The sequence below is a fragment of the Sander lucioperca genome, chromosome 5, assembly GCF_008315115.2.
Source record: "Sander lucioperca isolate FBNREF2018 chromosome 5, SLUC_FBN_1.2, whole genome shotgun sequence".
In the NCBI taxonomy this organism is placed as follows: Eukaryota; Metazoa; Chordata; class Actinopteri; order Perciformes; family Percidae; genus Sander; species Sander lucioperca.
Window position 1 is genome coordinate 27563900 of NC_050177.1, and position 19940 is coordinate 27583839.

General features: G+C 38.9%; 1 protein-coding gene and 1 pseudogene across 1 annotated transcript; both read right to left on the minus strand.

Annotated features, from left to right (window-relative positions):
- LOC116057041 overlaps positions 1-19940 on the minus strand; it is a 395907-nt pseudogene that overhangs the window by 109574 nt on the left and 266393 nt on the right.
- Positions 1304-19057, minus strand: frg1 (FSHD region gene 1). The gene is made up of 9 exons (XM_031277664.2): positions 18817-19057; positions 13148-13215; positions 12347-12469; positions 7302-7359; positions 6829-6943; positions 5464-5568; positions 5144-5235; positions 2463-2573; positions 1304-1471 (listed from the first exon to the last, which is right to left on the minus strand). The coding sequence occupies exons 1-9, from the start codon at positions 18873-18875 to the stop codon at positions 1435-1437; spliced, it is 768 nt and encodes a 255-aa protein (XP_031133524.1). The 5' UTR covers positions 18876-19057; the 3' UTR covers positions 1304-1434.

Sequence of the window (19940 nt, forward strand, 5' to 3'; positions counted from 1 at the left end):
TTCCATGCGGAAGTGAAAATGAATAACATGACCACCCATTTGGTTGATTGCCATCAAAGAGGTTATAATTAATAACATCTTTGTTATAATTAATAACCTCTTTGTTGCAGTTGTTTTCCTACTGTGACACATCTATTAAAATACTGTCTAAATGCATTTGTTTCCCGTCGTTTTGCTTCACAGAGTAACTTTACATTTGGTTAAATAACAAATCATACACTATGTGATCAAAAGATTTTACACAACAAATTGTTTACGCAAGGGAAAAACAATTAAATAATCTATAATTAAAGAAAGTATATATATATATATATAATATAATATAATATAAATATAAAATAAGAATGGTTGTAGACTAATCACAGACATTAATACTGGAGGCATGCGGTGTCATGCTGTGGTCAGCCAGATAAACTGTACTATATACTCACCTAAATAATTTATACAAACCAGTGTTGGAAACAGTGACTGTAAAAGGTTGATAAGTAACTAAGTACATTTACCATGGGGCTGTACTTAACTTTATGCTTCTATTGCACATACATTTCAAAGGAAACTTTTTACTTTATATTTATTTTAAATTGTTTTGACAACTTGAGCCACTAGCTACTAATTATTTTCAGATTGAGGTGACAAAAAAGAATTGTGTCTAGTCAGGGACCCTGGTCATGTTTAGATGTCTGAGTTTTTGCCTGAGGTTTGTGCCTGTTTAAAGGAAGTTTTTCCTCGCCACTGTTGCACCAAATGCGTGCTCTTGGGGGGGAATTGTTGTATGGTCTAGACCTAGTAAAGTATCCTGAGATAATTTCTGTTATGATTTGACAATATAAATAAAACTGAATTGAATTAAACGTATCAGATGGTTTCATTTCATTAACTGTTTTATGCTCAACTAGGTCAAATGATTCAATAGTTCACAAAAAGCACAAATCTGAGAAGAGAATACAAATTTGTGTAGCAGACTTTGTTTTTTCTTCTTCCTTCCCATTGATCATCCCACAACCCCTCAGATTTATCTTGTGACCTTTGGAGGAGGTCCAACCTCTAGGTTGGGAACCACTGGACAAAACAACCAACACTGTATATAAAGTATACAGTATTAACAAACTAACAATGTAATATATGATACATCAGTCACATGGGCATCAGTCTGCAGAATGAGTGCTTTTTCTTTTGATCTTTTATAAATAAACATGGTGGTTAATTATTTACACAGCATAGGCAAATGGGGTCATCTGAATTCTATACATGTCACCATTCAGATGAATTCAACTGGCTGCGAACACACAAACACCAACAAAACTGACTTGACCATGTAATTTTATTCAAAATATATATATAAAAAAAAAAACTACATTAAATGTCAGATCAAATGGCTATCTATAAAATCAAGACATTTACAAAGACATGGCAGTAATCTACAAAGCTGAGTCTTCACTTGCAATACCTGTCTGCTTTCATTTTGCTTCTCCTGCAAAGAAAAGAAAGACATGTTACATTCAGGGTTACAGTATGTCTGTGCAATCAATCTATTTTCTGTTGTTATTAATTCAATGTCCAGAACGCCCAGAATGTAAATATTTTGAATTAAAAAAATAAATTACAAAAAACTGGGGCATGTTTCCTTTTATATAAATACATTTTACTGTAGTGAAATAAATAACTGATAATTGGGGTTCTAATACCTTGTTGCAGAGTCAGTAGATATGCAGCTATGTTTCTGTTAACACTCACTGCAATTTATGTTGCCAGGTGTGAGATATAATAATGTGCATACATTATCACATCTCCTACTTGTTATTAGTGCTAAGATGAGATGATGTGAATATTTCTCAATCAATAATGACAGCAGGAGGCTACCTGAACTACCTGCCTGTGAGCTTTCACTGGTACAAATAACACATCTAATGCTGCAAATTAAACATACAAAAAATGAATGGAGGCTGGTCCCATTGCAGTGGGAGTGTTATGCTTTTATGTAACATTTGTGTGGAGCTACACAAATCTCTCTTATATATAAATGTACAAAGGTGTGCCTAAAATGTAAACTATATAACAATAGCAGAAGCATAATTTAGAAATGTATTCAGCATTCGGTCTTCATCAGTTTTGACTTCAGCTATATACTCCGCATTTATAATTTTTACTCAACCTTTCAGTTGTAGCTTAACATTTTAACTGTATTTTCTTTTCTTTTCTTTTCTTAAAACATTTGGAACCTTTTTCAAAAGCAACTATCCATAGGTATTTCAAGCTATTCCTTCTATATTTTCTTATGAACACACATTAAAGTAACATTTGAGTGAACTGGAAGTCAATTAAAACATTGCAAAGTGTACCTCTTTGCTTTCACATGGTTTTTGTATCGTGTAAATTTCCTTCACACATGAAGGAACAATTAAAGAAGTGATAAGACAAAAATATAAATTAGGTGTAAATATCTAATGAGCTTATTTCCACACCTGTCAAGCAAAGCTTCGTGAAACTTCCCGTCAGTTCTGGCTCTCTTTAGCGTGGACGAGTCTTCCTCGTTAACCCTGAGCCGACGATCTTGAAAACTCTGAAACTTCTTCCTGTAATTCACACAGCAACGTTAATACTGTAAGACTATTACAAAAGGATGTGCAAAGGCAAATGTCTCACACACTCACCCTTAGTATAATTACTGACATTTTCACAACTTATCGTCACACTGACACCCTAAGAAGCTAAATCTTTGGGGGAAGAAAATCCAGACAATGAGCCCAAGTATTAACTAAAGCAGAATATATATAAATGTTGATAGTGGCAGCTGAATGTCTAAGCCAACTAGCTGCCACAAATCAACATATACTGTACTATTGTTTGTATTCAGCTGAGGCTAGAAGTGGAATGTGTTAATGAGGGTGGAATATCCTTTTTATTAATCAAAATTTCAGTTTGAATCTATACATGCATCTAAATCTAAATAAGCTCTGCCAGAAATGTTGCATGGTATTTGTGATAGGCAGTGAGGACTTTATCCTCCTCCTTCTGTCAGTGTGAACCTACATGAACATTTCCCCTTCTAAATGTGCATGGGCCAGTTTAAAATAATCAATTATTTTAATGTAAGCTATCTTAACAATATGTTGAAATATCTAACACAGTAGCCACAAACAACCAAGGCATGTAGTCAGAAAATGCTTTCATATTTAGTCTCTCTTTGTTCTGCCTGTGTTTTATGATTCCCGAGCTGCACTCCATCCTGAAAGGCATTTTAGACGCTAAACACTCCATCAAGACACAGGCTCAAGGGCAGCCATTATCAACATGTCAACATGATGAGTCCATTTCCCCAGCATTCATCTAAAACAAATAATAGAGCGGGAACACGAGCCAAAGCATGTCAAGCAAAAAACAGCTTCAGACATATGGCCTGGAACTTAATAGGCCACAGACGGGCCGTTTATAACACTTGCAGCATCGTAAGCCAAAATGTGGTGTTGTCGCTGTCTCATCCCACTCTAACAGCAGACCATCAATTGCATCGTTAAAGGCGCGGGACTGATGAGGCGATAGCTCAAAGGCATCTTCTCAAATCCAGTGATTTTGTTGTCAAAATCTTGTCGTATAACACAGTACACAGTACACAATGTGAAGATAATGGGAAGGAAACCACCCTTAAATTCCTTCAATCAGAATAAAGTGCTTTAGCACTCAATTTAAAGGCTGAAATGCATACTGATTAAACAACAAAACCTCAAGCTGTTGTGAGACACAAGTATAATTATTGATACGATGTGTCAATAGCTTAAAAGGAAAATAGCACTTAAAAAAGTCACTTCCATGGTTTAAAACATGAGAAACAAGAAAGCCAAAAGAAATTAAATGTTTCTGTACCCATTAACCAAAAAATATTTTCAATGTATGTGCACATCATTTCACTACCACATGTAAATGGCTAGATGGATTACTTATGAGACATTTTAGTAAACCAATAAGGTTTGTATAAAGTATAAAAACTGTTATAACATGACTAAAATTACTTCGTAGGTCATGTGATAACAACTAAAACATCTTCATGACAACTAACAGCTCATCTTGTGACCAAGTGAATTAACAGAAAACAACAGTGACCAGAAAAATAGAAACCCCCTACACAATACAAACTATTCAGTTTTTGTATTACTGTTTGTATGCATGCTTGTTTATACTGTTTGTATCTGTATGTATGCAACACTGTGTGGCTGTATTCTGTGTATACATGTTGACTGGAGAGCTCTGGTGGCATTTTAATGCCGATGACAATACATTTGTTGAATCCTTGAACAAAAGTCGAGGAACAAACACTATGTTTGTAAAACCTTCAATGGTTATTGACACTCTATCAGAGGACGTGATAAGACTGGTAATTCTAGAGCAGTGGTTCCCAACCTGGGGTCCGGGCACCCCTCAGGGGGGCGGCAAAGATCACAGGGGGTGCACAAGTCTTTATCTGGTTTGAGGTTGAGGTAAAAAAAAAAAAAATTTGCACGTTTAACAAATAATGATAATACACTAGAATATATAATGTATACAAAAGTCGGTATAAAAACTATATATTATTGTTCTCGCTCAGCTTTTCTTAGACATAAGTAGGGGGGGCGCCAAGGAAAAAAGGTTGGGAACCACTGTTCTAGAGGATGTGGTGTTTTTGTACTGTGGAGTGGTGTGATGGTGCATTATATTGTGGGGCAATGGTAGCCAACCTTGAATATATGTTTATGTTTTTTTTTTCTATTGAGTTTTTTTTTCATCTTACGAACCCTCAGATCTGTCTTGTCCCCTTGTGGATGTATTGTGTTTCTAACATTTTTAACAAATACTGTATTTATTACAGGACTGTTGGACTGGATTGCATTGCAATGTAGCAGGGTTTCTATTTGTCTGGTCACTCTTTAATTTACACACAGCCAACTCCTCCCACTGCCCTAATTTGAAAGTACTTGGCCGAAAGAATATCTGATTGGCTCTGAAATTTCACATTGAATGCAACACAAAAGGGTCTACTGGACCTACAGAGACAGTTCATTTGAAAGTTATATGCAGAGAGAAGCCAACTTGGGTTTGCTTCATTTGTTGTTGATTGGGCTGCTTGTGTATTAAGTCAGAACTGAAGTTATACACAGTGGAGGTTACGTACACATAATTGACCTCACAAGACTTCACGTTGCCCCGGTCCTCTTCTGCAATGTCATCTTTACGCTTGACCTCTCGTTCCGCACACGATCTGATCTGCTCATCATTCAGAGTGGGGAAAAACAAAAAAACAAAAAGAAAGAAGGGAGAAGTTTTGCATTAAATATCATTACTGTGAACTCCCTGAAGTGAGGTCAGACCTTCCATCTCAACAGTCAGGACCCCACAGAGATTGCATGCTTAAAATGAAAGGATTAACATGTAACCTTGTGGAAGAAAAAAAAAAAAATAAAACCTTGTGGAAGAACACAATTTACACATCACCTTCACTATCTCACCATCCCCTGCTGTCTTGCTCTTGGCCACGATGTCTCCACTGTCACTGTAGGAGATGAAACAGCTATTTGCTGCCAGGAGAGCCATTTTGCCCTGAGGCAGAACAGAAAGAAAAACAGTGGAGGAGGCAGTAGATTAGATAGAATTGCAGTGGGATTGGTTGTTGTGACAGGCATGAAAGGTTGCCTGATATTTGATGTAAAAGGGTCTCAAGGTTGTGCCAGGCAGGTTGTTTATAGGTTCAACAAAGCATCAAGGCGAGCAGTGCGCGACAGTGATAAGGCAGACGAGTTCTGCATAATGAATGAGTTGTTCATGACTACAGCTAAGTGTTATCTCTCATGGGCTAAACGCTATCAGCCATGAGGTGAGCTGTGAAAGGCGGGGACAGCGGTAAAAAAAACGAGTCCCCTTTTACATGATGTGCCACTACGGCAAAAAATATGTGGATTTATTTCAAATACTAATATTTGTTTTTATGGGCATTCATGGAAATATTTGTTTACTTACATACAATTCAAGAAGTATAGTTATTTTCTACATTATCTATACAATATGTATTCCAGCATTCTTTGCACTGTCATGTAGTCTTGCATTATTTGTACCAACAGCTGAAACTCATTTTCATTATCGATCAATCTGCAGTATTTTCTCAATTCTCGATTGCCTGGTCAAAAGACTGCCCGTCCCAATTTTAACATATTCAAATGTGTTGTTTTATCCGACCAACAATCCAATACCAACATAATACAGTTAATTATCATACATTACAAACAAAAACATTACATAGTCACATTTGAGAAGCTGGAACCAGTGACATGTTGGCATTTTTGCTTGAAGAATGACTAAAGTAGTTAATAGTTGCCGATTACGTTTCTGTTTATCAACTTATCGATTCATCAATGAATTGTTTCAGCTCTACTTGTATTGAAGAGAAGATGACTGCACACTAAGCCACAATGATTTAGTTACTTAGGCTAACTGATAATACTTCAACATTTCTATCCATATATCCATTATATCCATCTAGAATATTGACACAGAGAGACACACCATAAAGACTATACCTTTAATAGTGTGTCCCAAAAAATTGCAGATGTCTCAATTACCTATATTAAAGAGAACAATCTAAAAGGGCTACAAAGAAATTGGCACATGGGTCTGTGTGTGTGTGTGTATATATATATATATATATATATATATATATATATATATATATATATATATATATATATATATATATATATATATATATAGACCTTCCTCTTCTTTATTCAAATTGACCTGCTGGCCAACAGCAACAATAAACACATGTGCACCAAGATTTGAAGAAACTTTAGAAGATCCACTCACCTCCTGGAAGACTGTTTCCCACTGTTCCCTGGAGCCAATTGCATCAGAGCGCCCCACTACCAAACCCTCAGAGTTGATACCCAGGTACTTGCCATATCCAGACTTTAAGGCTATCCTGCAACAGCAAAAATAGGGAACGGAATTCTACGATGGCAGAACACTCAAACAGTCTGCCTCAAAAAGACGGAACATAAAAAAGGCTAATCTTATGTTTATTGATGTTATTTATTTTTTATGGCTTTCCAGAATATTCTGATTTAACAGGAAAAGTTTAATAATATTAGTAGAGAGTTAATCTGAGATCCACAACTGAAGAAATAGCTCCAGAATAGGCAGCACCTCCACAAGGAGTAAATTACTTTTGTACATTTAGACACTATAAGAAGTCCCTGCTGAAGCAGAGTATCAAATCTGTTGGTGAAGGATTCGCTGTTGATGCAAATACAAGGTGCAGTTTGTCTTTGCGTACTCACCTTGTGTCTGAGACCTTGATGGCAGTAAACTGTTCTGGAGGGTCAGGTCCTTCATCATCTGAAACATATAAAACAATGTTTACCTTCTAAAGATTTTACGGTTGTTAGTATCGCGTATAGTATCACTCTGAAGGAGCTGATGGGATTACATTTAGCTCATGTGACAAATAAAATTGACATTGCTTTTCAAATGGCTTTATAATGGTTCATGTACAGAATTTTTCATTTGCTTAGATTTGTTATTAATGAGTCTCCTCTCTACCTGTTAAAACAAAAACAAAACGTTGCAGCAGGCCGACAGCCAAATTAAATTATTCAGTGATGCAAGCTGTTTAACCCAAAATCATATTTTGGGCACTGATCTTTTAGTTTAGACAGAAAAAAGCTTTTGCCACACAAAAACAATCGTTTAATATTTGATTAATTAACGTGTAACAATTATGTGCCATTATTTAAATGTGCATAATTTCTTCTCACTGCAAGTTTATACTTGAGACCTGCTTCATGTTTTAGTAATGCATTTCTTGTAATTAATCATGCAAACCCTCTGGCAATGTAGTGCTGTGTTGATCTGGGTCCATTTCACCAGCACTGAGACATTTGGAATAAGATATGGAAAGGAACTGTCGCATTGCATTTAAATGCTTTATTTTAAACTGAGGTCTCCTGAGTTCCTCATGATTTTATAAAGTGACCTGCCTGTGATTAGGCCACTTCCTGACCTTTACAATAAATCAAAGTTTTCACACAATTTGTACTGAGTCATACAGGCACCAGGTCAAGGTAGAGCAGGGCCTGCCAGACATTAGGTAAAACTGTGACAGAAGCTGCTTTTCAAAAAGGCTGATTATCTTTGGAATATGTCAGACGGTGACCTTTGGATTTGGCTAAGAGAACATCAGCATGTTTTCTCCGACCTGTAGATGAATGTGAACACCTTTTTGTAGTCTTCTAAAACGCTGTATCATCCACACAGTCTCTTTCTATACTGCTAGCTCACATCCTCTTTCATCTCCTAGAAATGAGCGTATGTGCATGCAGAAGATGAGGACTCACTAAGGGAATTGGGATGTTTCAGTCTCCCAGCCATTTTCACTGTTTCACACAAAACGTGGGCAGAATTAATTGTTAGTAGTGTCTCTTTCTCGGTCAGACTGTTTCCATGAGCAAAACTCCCTCAGAAGTGCCTGGAGGCAGAACTAAGTGAAAACTCTGCCCATACCCTCAACTCAACCCTTGTTCAGCCTTTTCGGTCTGGTGTCTGGATTTACTACTTCATTGCTTACTGCTTACTGCCCATCATCCCGACAACGCCTGGAGCCTACAGTAGATGTATGCTCAAAATTTGGTTTAAAATACATTAAATACATTTAAAAGTTCTTTAAGTTTTTACAACTGTGGCAGAAGTGAGCAGATTCAGAATTTGCATCTCCATCTTAAATGCAGACGAACTGAAATGCAGAACAGCTTACAAACATGCTATTTTTGCATCATAATCCTGCTTTGCCATTTCTCAAAGTCCCACTTTTTTCTTCCGTGCTGATGTAGATTTATCCTCCTCCTGGGTATGGCTGGGTGATACGGACCAATAGATTCATAAAAGATTTTTTCAATATCCAAAAATGGCAGTTCTATGCAAAATTGCATTTAATTAATCAAATTAATAGTTAAGTTCAATAATGGCAACACCCCCATGTGTGTGGTATAATGGAGAATGATATGAGATGCAAAGCAGTCTGTGCCATCCCGTGCTGCTGATTGGATGGACCAGGAAAGCCCCGCCCAGTGCCTGGAGAAGGGAGCTGCTGATTGGTGCGGCAGGCCGCCACCTGACTGGCCAATCGAGAGAAGTCAATCAACTCTGCCTCCAGCTTAAAGAGCCTAATTGTTTGCAGCTGAGGGCAGCTGCCAGACCAGACTTTGTGGAAAAACTGTTTGAGAGTGTGAGGACGTGGGCCTAGGAGTAAGCTCTAAAAACTGATATCCTTCCTGCATTTAGTCAATTTGTGTTGTGTTAGTCACACTAGGTTCAGGGGTGCTGTGAGTACTGTTTTGTGTTTAACCAAGTATTTAAGTTAGAGAGGTGTTTTGTTTAATCTTTCGTTTTCATTTAGATTTAGAAATAGTCTTCCCTTTTGAAGATCTCCTTTTGTTATATTCTGTTTTTGTTTTCCGCAGCACCAATCGGCCCACTTGTCCTTTTGTTTGAGCACTGTTTGTTGTCATTTGCCTGATTCTGGAATAAATTTCCTTTCTAATACCAATTCCATCTGGTTTTATGTTATGTCCTGATACCCCTAGCTACGGGGCGTAACATAAATGGGGGCTTGTCCGGGATACTTAAATTGGTTCCTGGTGAAAGGATATTTATTGGAAGAGGGTAAGTGAAAACATTAATTGGTTATCTGGTGCAGCTGTCTTGTTGATTAGGTGTCATGGCTTCTGAGCGCTTTGACTTGGAGGCATTCATAGCCAATCCAACTCTTGAGCAAATAAATGCATGTAGGAAAGATGACTTATTTATTGTAGCGAGTCACCTCCAGATTCCGGTAACAAAAAACACGTTAAAAAGAGATCTTAAACCGTTAGTTATTGCTAACTTGGTGGCGAGTGGGTTGATTGTGTTACCTGTGTTAACAGAGTTAAAAACGCTTCCTGTGGCTGTCTCGGCAGAGACAGAGGGTGTGCAGACCCTTAGGTCACAAGCAGTCTCCAGGGTGGATGGCGAGGTAGGTGGAGGGTTAAAAACACCAGTCACGCTGCCACGCTATGATCCATCCCCAGAAAGCAGTGCTCGTTCCAGAGATGAGGCCCGTGTAAAGGTTCGCCTGGCCCGTCTCCAGCTTGAGGCTCAGGAACGGGAACGTAAACAGCACATGCAACTTCAGCTTGAAATGAGGAAGCTAGAAGTAGAGGCTGATACGGCCGTAAAGCTACAGAAGCTCGAGCTTGAAAGCTCTCAGGGGGCGGAAAGCCTGCCTGCTACTGCTCCAGGTACGTCACTCACCACCCCCTCCACTCGAAATTCTGCCAGTCCAATTACCATGGCTTTTGATATAAGCAAGCACATTGCTCTAGTGCCGTTGTTCCGGGAATCTGAGGTTGACTCCTACTTTAGTGTGTTTGAGCGCATTGCAGTTGTTCTACAGTGGCCGACTGACGTTTGGACTCTGTTGCTCCAGTGTAAACTCCATGGCAAAGCCCAGGAAGCCATGGCAGCGCTCTCTTTAGAAGAGAGTTTAAATTATGAGTCTGTGAAGTCTGCTATTCTGCGCACCTATGAACTAGTACCTGAGGCATATCGTCAGAAATTTAGGAGTCATAGAAAATCACAGAATCAGACTTATACTGAGTATGCTAGAGAGAAGGGTGTGTTGTTTGATAAGTGGTGTGCTGCCTGCTCTGCTGATAACTTCAATTCTCTGAGAGAATTACTTCTGGTTGAGGATTTAAAAAAATGTCTGCCAGAGCGCATTGTTGTTTACTTAAATGAGCAGAAAGTAACATAAATGGGGGCTCGTCCGGGTGTCCCCGAGCTCTTTCGTTTCCCTGAGCTCTTAAGTGTCTCTAAGCTCTCTAGTGTCTCCGAGCTCTCTAGCTCCCCCGAGATCACCCGGTGTGCTATTTTTCCAGAAAGTTTAATAAACATCAGCTTAGCTATTCAACCATTGAAAAAGAGACACTTGCTTTGTTGTTGGCCTTACAGCACTTTGAGGTGTATGTTGGATCTAGCTCTTTTCCGATCGTTGCGTACACCGATCATAACCCTCTGGTTTTTCTCTCCCGAATGTACAATCACAACCAGCGCTTGATGCGTTGGGCGCTGCTTGTGCAGGACTACAATTTAGAAGTCCGCCACAAGAGGGGTTCCGAGAATGTGCTGGCTGATGCGCTGTCCAGGTTACAGTAAAGGTTGGTGTAGATATGTTGTATTTTGTTTTGTGTGTTACCCAAACTTGGAGTTTGTGTTTATGGGGGGGAGTGTTACGGCTGCCGGCAACACCCTCGTGTATGGTATAATGGAGAATGATATGAGATGCAAAGCAGGCTGTGCCATCCCGTGCTGCTGATTGGATGGACCAGGAAAGCCCCGCCCAGTGCCTGGAGAAGGGAGCTGCTGATTGGTGCGGCAGGCCACCACCTGACTGGCCAATCGAGAGGAGTCAATCAACTCTGCCTCCAGCTTAAAGAGCCTAATTGTTTGCAGCTGAGGGCAGCTGCCAGACCAGACTTTGTGGAAAAACTGTTTGAGAGTGTGAGGACGTGGGCCTAGGAGTAAGCTCTAAAAACTGATATCCTTCCTGCATTTAGTCAATTTGTGTTGTATTAGTCACACTAGGTTCAGGGGTGCTGTGAGTACTGTTTTGTGTTTAACCAAGTATTTAAGTTAGAGAGGTGTTTTGTTTAATCTTTCGTTTTCATTTAGATTTAGAAATAGTCTTCCCTTTTGAAGATCTCCTTTTGTTATATTCCGTTTTTGTTTTCCGCAGCACCCATCGGCCCACTTGTCCTTTTGTTTGAGCACTGTTTGTTGTTATTTGCCTGATTCTGGAATAAATTTCCTTTCTAATACCAATTCCATCTGGTTTATGTTATGTCCTGATACCGTACACATGACATAACATTACCTGAAAAAACACTTCAAAATGTGTCCTTCTCAGGCTCAGAAATGTACCTGGTTTAAGGGCAAAAATACTACAAGTGTTCCCCATGGACACCTGATAATAAGTATGGAGAGAAATTTGACCTGAAGCAATAGAAATGATTGTCATCATACAGCCAGCAATAGCAGAAAATGCCAACTGAAAATAACTCAAACTTCGAAATCTTGGGTGTAAATTAGTACAAAATATTATTTCATGCCCATAAATACATGCTTTAATGCTGAAAAACAATTAAAGAGTACAGTTAAGTTGAGTATACTGCCTCAATAAAGAAATAGTCTACTGTGCTGAGAAGAACTGATCAAATTGAGTGAAAGTCACTAGAGCTGTTTGAATGACCTGACTCATGATGACCTCACTGTCACTCCACTGTTTTCTTACCTTTGTGTGGTGCACCGAGTGTGAAGAGCCCGCTATCCAGGGCATGGATGTAAGCGTTGTTCTGCATCTCTATGGCAACCGTTCCAGTGATTTCCCCAAAGCAGCTGACAGACCACCAACCAGCTGGTGAGCAGAAAGGCCTATGTCACAAGGTGTAACAACACATGGCAGCACTGTGTGCTCGAAAGCCACAGCAACCTTAAGGTGCCTTATCCACTCAGGAGAATTTAAAAACTTTAGTTATAAAACATACTAGGATTTTTTTTACTTGGAATCAGCTGAAAAAATGTTTATGCAATGGATTCCAGTGTAGCATACCTATTACTTGTAGCTGGTGCTTTTAAACTCTGTGATATACTGTACTTGCAAACTTGCAACGTTGCATTAGTACTGTAAGTTTGTCAGTGGATTAGATTCTGTCTTAGACATAGTTTTTGTCCGTTGTATCGGTAAATGTATCATTTGTAACTTGACCACTACACGTTTTTTTAATCACTTTGAATAAATAAATAATTTCTTTTCAATTACAAAAAAGAAAATAAAGATTTGGGCCTCCAACGATTTTGATATGCAAATACCACAATGAAAGATTTTACTCATTCTATTGAACTTCTCGTGATCATTTCATCCCGCCATATTGCAAAGAGCATAAAACAGAACTTCTGTCGCCCTGATTGTCTCACCCATCTACAGTACATGCCACAAGAATATTCACTGCTTATGGAAAAATGAATGAGATAGACATTCTTTGGTTGGCTTCTATAATTTAGAAATACAGTAGACCTACCAGAGAGTACTTACCAATTATATCAGCTTTTTGTTCTTCATCTCCTGCTTTTCTCTTCTTATCTTTATGCTTTCTCTTTTTCCTGTGAAAAAATATAATAAAATATCAAAGAACGTGTTCATTAGTAATTAGCTCCCCAAATGTTTAATAACACAGGTAGGCCTTGCAAGTCAGGCTGGCAAGTTCATTTGTGGAAAGTGAATAAATTTTTCTTGATAACGCAACTGTAAGACTTTACGGCTGGGTACAGAATTAAATACTTTTTAGGCACCGACCAAATTACCTCCTTAGTATCGAGTATCGAACAATGCCTCGTCATTCAATACCAAATTTGAATAACTATGGAGCAAATCTCATCAGCGTCTGTGAGCCAATAAGCATGCAGCACGGTTCTACCAAGATCGAATAATGCTTGTGATTGGCTGTCTAACGTTACAAGTTGTAGAGGCAGGCAGGAAAAACTCTACGTTACGCACAGAGACGGGGCTCAAGTAGTAGGAGCTGACAAATAAATAAAAAGACTTGTGGCATAATGTGTAATGTTGTAATTTATTTTTGTTTTATAAAATTGGTATTGAAAAAAGTATCATTCAGGAACGGTATCAAAGTCACAGTATCGGTACCGGCATCAACATTTTTTGAAAGATACTAGAGGTCGACCGATTCATCGGTTTTGCCGATTAATCGGCACCGATAGTTGATTGGCGGAACTATCGTTATCGGCAAAAATCCATACCGATAGTTTTTCCTGGTTGCGTCCGTTGCTGGAGCGGCTGAGAAGCGCGCGCTGTCATTCATTACACAGTATGCGAGAGCTGATGCCTCGTGTTGTTTATTTTCGACACGTGTTACTGCGTGCTGCACGGAGAGCACATGGTGTGCGGAGAAGGCTGACATCAGATGCACGTTTAAAGCATCGACAGCAAAAAGGTATGTATACAGTACATTTTGTCATATCATTATAAAGTTATTAATTTGTTGAATAGATGCTGCATTAGTAGAGAAAGAACAGCACAACAGTATGTTTGCTTTCGAGGCTGAGATGACAAACATTAGTAGTAGGCTAACTTACCTCAAGCGGTTAAAACACTGACAAAAATAAACGCAAGTCCGACCCAAATGTCAGAATCAGAACCCTAAAGGCTCGTCCACGATCCCAAACGGCACCTCTGATTCATATTTAGATAATTTAATAACAGTTAAACGTCGAGACTTACTGATTGCTGCAGCTAAAGGCTAACGAGTTGGCCGTCACAGGGGTGTCTTTGGTGTCTTTCTAGCCTTTACAGGTGATTTTCTATCCAGCCTGGAACTTGTGCCTTTTTTCGGGGTTGTTGAGCATTAAATCCAAACTGTTACATCCAAGATTTATCCACTTGATGTCCATAATTCATCACGTTTTTGGTCATTTCTGCCGCTAACTCCGTGCTACCCATAGACAGTAGGTGCTACCGACAAGGTGCCTTTGTTTATGTTTTCAACCAATGGGAAGGCAGGTCCGTCACACATTACGCCTTATATGGGCATCCATGCGAGAACAAAGAGTATAGTGGGAAAGATAGATCCCTCCAGGTCAGAGATCGTCTGTTACCATTCTAAACCGTTCTACAGAGAAGAATGGCGTCACTGTTTTGATATTTGGCATACATTTGGGCATTTTTTGAAGAAATGTAAATAGTTTGTCCTTTATATGAATTATAATGCTCATTATGTTTATTTTTGCACTGGATGACTCCAAATATGTAGAACTGTTTTAGACAACACACATGCTTGTGTAGCATTGCTGTGGGTGTAATATCAATAAATATGACATTATTATTTTGATTATTGGCAAAAGCATCTGGACTTTTTTTTGAAACAATGTATGTATTTTGTCAACTGTATAAGTTATAAATACTATCGGTCGATTAATCGGTTAACGGCAAATACGGCCCAACCTAGCTATCGGTATCGGTAAAATCCACTATCGGTCGACCGCTAAAAGATACCCAGCACTGCCGTGCGACGGATCAGCACGAAACCTGGTATGTAGCATCTCCAGATGGACGTGACCAAATGTTACCCAAGGAATTTTGCTACGTTAAAGTTTGCGCATTTGACGACCAAACAAATTTTCCTAGCTAGCTACCACACACCATCATATCATATCTCGGCCAAATTAAATGTTATCAGCAAGTAAATTGAGATTGTTGTTCATCATCCCACTACGATGCTCTGTACCAAATTTGGCAAAGATCGGCGTTTAGGGGGCGCTATAAGCAACATTTATTTGTTTTGGCCAATACCTCAATGCATTTAAATGGGGAATTTGCAATTGCAATTTCTCTGCCACAGTACATGCAATCAACACGAAACTTGTAGTGCTCGTTCGGCATGCCGCTCTGAGGCTCTGTACCAAATTTGGCGAAGATCGGCCATTAGGGGGCGCTATAATCAAGGTAGACGAGTTTTGGCCCTTTTACTCAATGTTAATGGGTTATTTGCAATGGAAATGTACCACAGACCTTGCAGCTCACACTTTTCAATATTTACTGAGGTTTGCCTCCTACCGTTTTGGTTTTGGTTTTTGCTTTTGTGTGCTCCCCCGGTGTTTTACAATAAACTTCTTAACCCACTTGACAAAGTTGCTACAACCTTCACAGTGGACAAAGGCAACTCTTCTCTCAACATTCATAGGCGCCGATACTGTGCAAGTAAACATTGAAGTTGGTGCTAAGTGGAGAGTCTGACATAGTGTGATTGGTTATGTTGGTGGCATTGATTCTTAATTTCCCACGAAGCACCCATGGAGGAAAACATAAATCAGCGCCTATGACGCCATTTGCAACAACTTGACCACCTCCCCTGCTCCTTCAACCACCACACCTGCCTCCCCCCTCCACCCTCTCGGTCACTCTCTCATTTTTCTCTGCTGTCTCCCGCGGTCAGGGCGGTTAAGAAGTTTGTTTATTGTAGAGAATTCTTAAAAAGGTAGTCCGTATATGCGTGGAGGTGAACTGGTGACCGCTACGTTTCCAACAGCGGCGTACCGCAGACGTCGCGGCTCGCGCCTCTCGATGTTTAGCAACGTTTGCCTCCCCGCCGCCCGGCTTCGGGTTCCGTTTTTGCACGTTCCCCCAGGCGTCGGTGGCGACTGCCGTGGGTGGCTTGGGCCCCGTCATAACTGCTTGCAGTTCTAGTTTTTTTTATTTTTGTTCTAGGACACGGGCTGCAGGACCTTCAGAAAACTTTCAACCTTGTTGACTAAGAGTAACCTAACACCAGGCGGAAAAGCAGAGTTTCACTGCACTCTCGGATCGAACGCTTCAAGCCACGTCCAACAGTGATGTCACAGTTAGGGATGTAACGATTACCGGTATAATGGTAAACCACGGTAAAAATGTTGACGGTAACAATTACCCTTTTCATTTAAAATATGCTTATTATCGCGATGTGAAAACCCTGTGTTTAATCCTTCCCAGCTTCATCTGAGGCTCCTGAAGTTGCCGCGCACTGCGCTCAGACAGGAGAAGGGGGACAGAATGTAACAGCATGTTAACGGACTTTTTTCTATGCCTTTAACGTTTTTGGACTTGTTGAAGTGCTGTGGGTAGCACAGAACCTAAGTTAAAACTATTCTGTAGCTTGCTAAATTGTCATGGGTTTTACTGCCTCGTTATCTTCAATAAGTGTTCTGCTATGATGTGGAATTAGCCCGTGTTACAACGTGACATTTGGAGAGCGAGAGAGAGAGAGATATTATATTACATTGATAATATTGCTGTTGCTGTGTTTCTTATTGCATAGCTGATAGATGTGCAGATTGTTTAATATTACTTGTGCAGCCACATGTTGATATTCAGGTTGTGTTAGGGCAATTTGCTAGCAAGGTGCAATCACCAGTAAACAGACTAGCGCTGTGGAGCCACGTGCTTAGCTATTAAAGGTGTATTACACTGATTGCTCTGTTATGGATATGTGTGCTGTAATAGATGTGGCTTATTCTCAGTTTATGTTAATGAGCAATATGTTACATTTATGTTAATTATTACAGAGAAATTAATGTAATTCTTAGTATTGTTTCTTGTTATATGCTGGTGGCTATAACATTTAGTTTTGGTAAATAATGTTCATAGTAAGTCAGATGCTTATTAATGTGCATTAATATTTGCTTATATTTCAGAAGCACATCCAACTTCAAATGTAACGTCAAATACAACTTCATAGTTAACTTCATGTTGGAGTTGTAAATAAATCTTCCTGGATCTCAAAGTCAGACATCTCTGGACTGGTTCAAGTTCTTTCTGGACACCCTAAAGCGGGCCAGTGTTTCAGTAGCCAGTTTTCAATGGTTTTTACAAGCCTATTGCCTATATTTTTGTAATATAATAAACACTGTTACACTTTTTGAAACTATTTCAGCTTGTGTAGGCCTATCAGTGCTTTCTGAACATATGGAACACACTTTTAAAAATACCGCGATAATACAGAAAACCGTGATAATTTTGGTGAGGTAAAGTTTTCATACCGTTACATCCCTAGTCACAGTACACCTGTACATCACTCACTGGAGGCCAGCAAAAACAAGACCACAACACCCCACAACAACAAAAAGAATAATGCTTTTTAAGTTTATTTATTTGTAAATGATTACCTGTAAATATGAAACCCAGAATGCCTCAATATAAAAACAGGCTAAAGTTTTTGTATTTTGGTTTGTGTGGTTCGTAATTATTCTCTCTTTTACTTATTCACAGTTTGCTTTATAACAGTCAAAGTAGTCCCTTATTATGTTTACATTACACAATGATTAGCCTTTAGTAATATTTTGTAGTGTTATCACTCTCTTTCTTGGAAGTTATTTTCTCTGAACAATTTCTTGTGTCTACTATGAGGTTTTCTACATCTAGGCCTACAATAAAATCAATAGTTTGCCATAGCTATACTCTAATTTGAGAATTGTTGATACCATGTTGATTAGATTTGGAGTAATGTTTTTCCTTAATCTTTGTCAGGGTTTTAGTTTGGGTTGATCTCATGGTGTGGGTGTTGTAAATAATTTTGAGACTGTGACTGTGTTGTTTTTTAGTTTCAGAAATGAAAATATTTGTTTTCTCCATTGGGCGTGATTATAAACTGAATAACGTTGACGTTACTATGTGTATTTTCTTTTGCTCAGGCATCTCCAAGACATAATTTTGGCCTCTGGCATCTTGTAATGTAACTGTAAACTGTTGTATTTATCGTTATTTTTAACAGGCTGTAGTTAAATAGTTAGCTAACGTTAACAGTTAGTATTTCATGCACCTGCGCGCCAACTGTCTGATCTGAGGTTATCTAACGTTTCTGCTGATGCTTAAACTAGCTAGCTACATTTGGACAAAATAGTGTGTTACAAATTGAACCACGGTTGATATGTTCAGCTAAAAACGTCAGCTATTAAAGGGGCTCACGTGTTAGTAACAGCCTATTAAGATGTAAGATATGCGGCAGCCTTTGTCGCTATGCTGATAGTTAAACGTTTAACGTTAAGCATGGCTTAATCTGAAATAAACAGTAGGATATTTCATGTAACGTTAACGCTGACGTTAGCTAACAATAACGTTTAGCATCAGCTAGCTTTTGCATAACGTTAGGTTACAGAAACCCAGTTAGCTAGCTAAATAACAATGACGTTAACTTACTAAGTTAAAGAAACACTTACCCTTTGTTAAAACCTTTCAAAACCAGTTTGGTTGATTTTACGTGAGAATATTCAGCCATCGCTTTAGTTAGCTTGTAAAGTAGTTAACACGGCTAACGTTAGTAGACTACAGTTTCCCTGTTTTACTGTCTATGGTTCAGACTCAACAAGTACGGCGGCCGCGAAGGCGCATTCAAATTCTATTCCAATTCTCACAACCATTTAGTCTATGCTTCCAACCTAAATCTACCTCACTACCTACTACCAGATTTCTAGGGTACACCGAGTGAAAATATTAGTATAGTCAGGGCTTAATTTGAGCCGGAACATGTGTATATGTTATATATGTTTTTAGAAAATGAAAAGAATTGTATAGCGTTTGAAACAAAAGAGATGGAATGTGCAAAAAGATATCCTCATCAAAAACGTTTGTTGGTGTTAGGACTTTGTTAAAGTGAAAAAAAAGAATATTGGTTGATATAATCCAATACTGGATTGGTTGGGCTTTAGTAGACACATTAATCAGCAGACATAGCCTATATTAGTAAAATGTAAAAATCAATAATATTTAGTCCCCCAAATCCATGTGAATTACACAACCTACAGGCCCTGCACATTCCCAGCAGTAAGCAATATAATTGCTGGGTTTGAACTGACTCTGCACCTTTGACTGACTTTTAAATATCCATACAAGCATAATATACAGTCAAACTAATTAAGACAATAATCATTGCTGTCATTTAGCAGCATATGCATTACATTGAATACATTTTTCTTTCACTTTTAATCATAGCAGATCATAAATCATAAGAGACATTTTATTATCTAGCTATAAATTGCAGGAACGTCTGTCTGTCTGTCTGTCTGTCTGTCTGTCTGTGTGTTATGCGCATATCTCTCGAACCGTTAGTCCGATGGATTTCAAACTTGACAAGTGTCTTGCTACGGGCACGAGTACGTGCAGTGCCAGTTTGACGTTGTTTGGATTAGAAATGCAAAAGAAATCTTTAAATATATATTGGTAAAAGAAGCACACATTGGCTTTTGCCCTAGCTGCTGGCCACTCGCACTGCACAATGACTGAGCAGAGCGCAGGACCAGAGACAGAGAGGGTCGAAGAAAGCGGCAGAGCTTTGGCAGCTAAA

Coding starts and splice junctions, on each gene's coding strand:
- frg1 (XM_031277664.2), bottom strand. CDS start 18,875: ATGGCTGAATATTCTCACGTAAAATCAACCAAACTGGTTTTGAAAGGT. Junction 5,569..6,828: donor GGGAAACAGTCTTCCAGGAG/GTGAGTGGATCT, acceptor GTTCTGCCTCAG/GGCAAAATGGCTCTCCTGGC. Junction 2,574..5,143: donor TCTTGTGAGGTCAATTATGT/GTACGTAACCTC, acceptor TGTGAATTACAG/GAAGAAGTTTCAGAGTTTTC.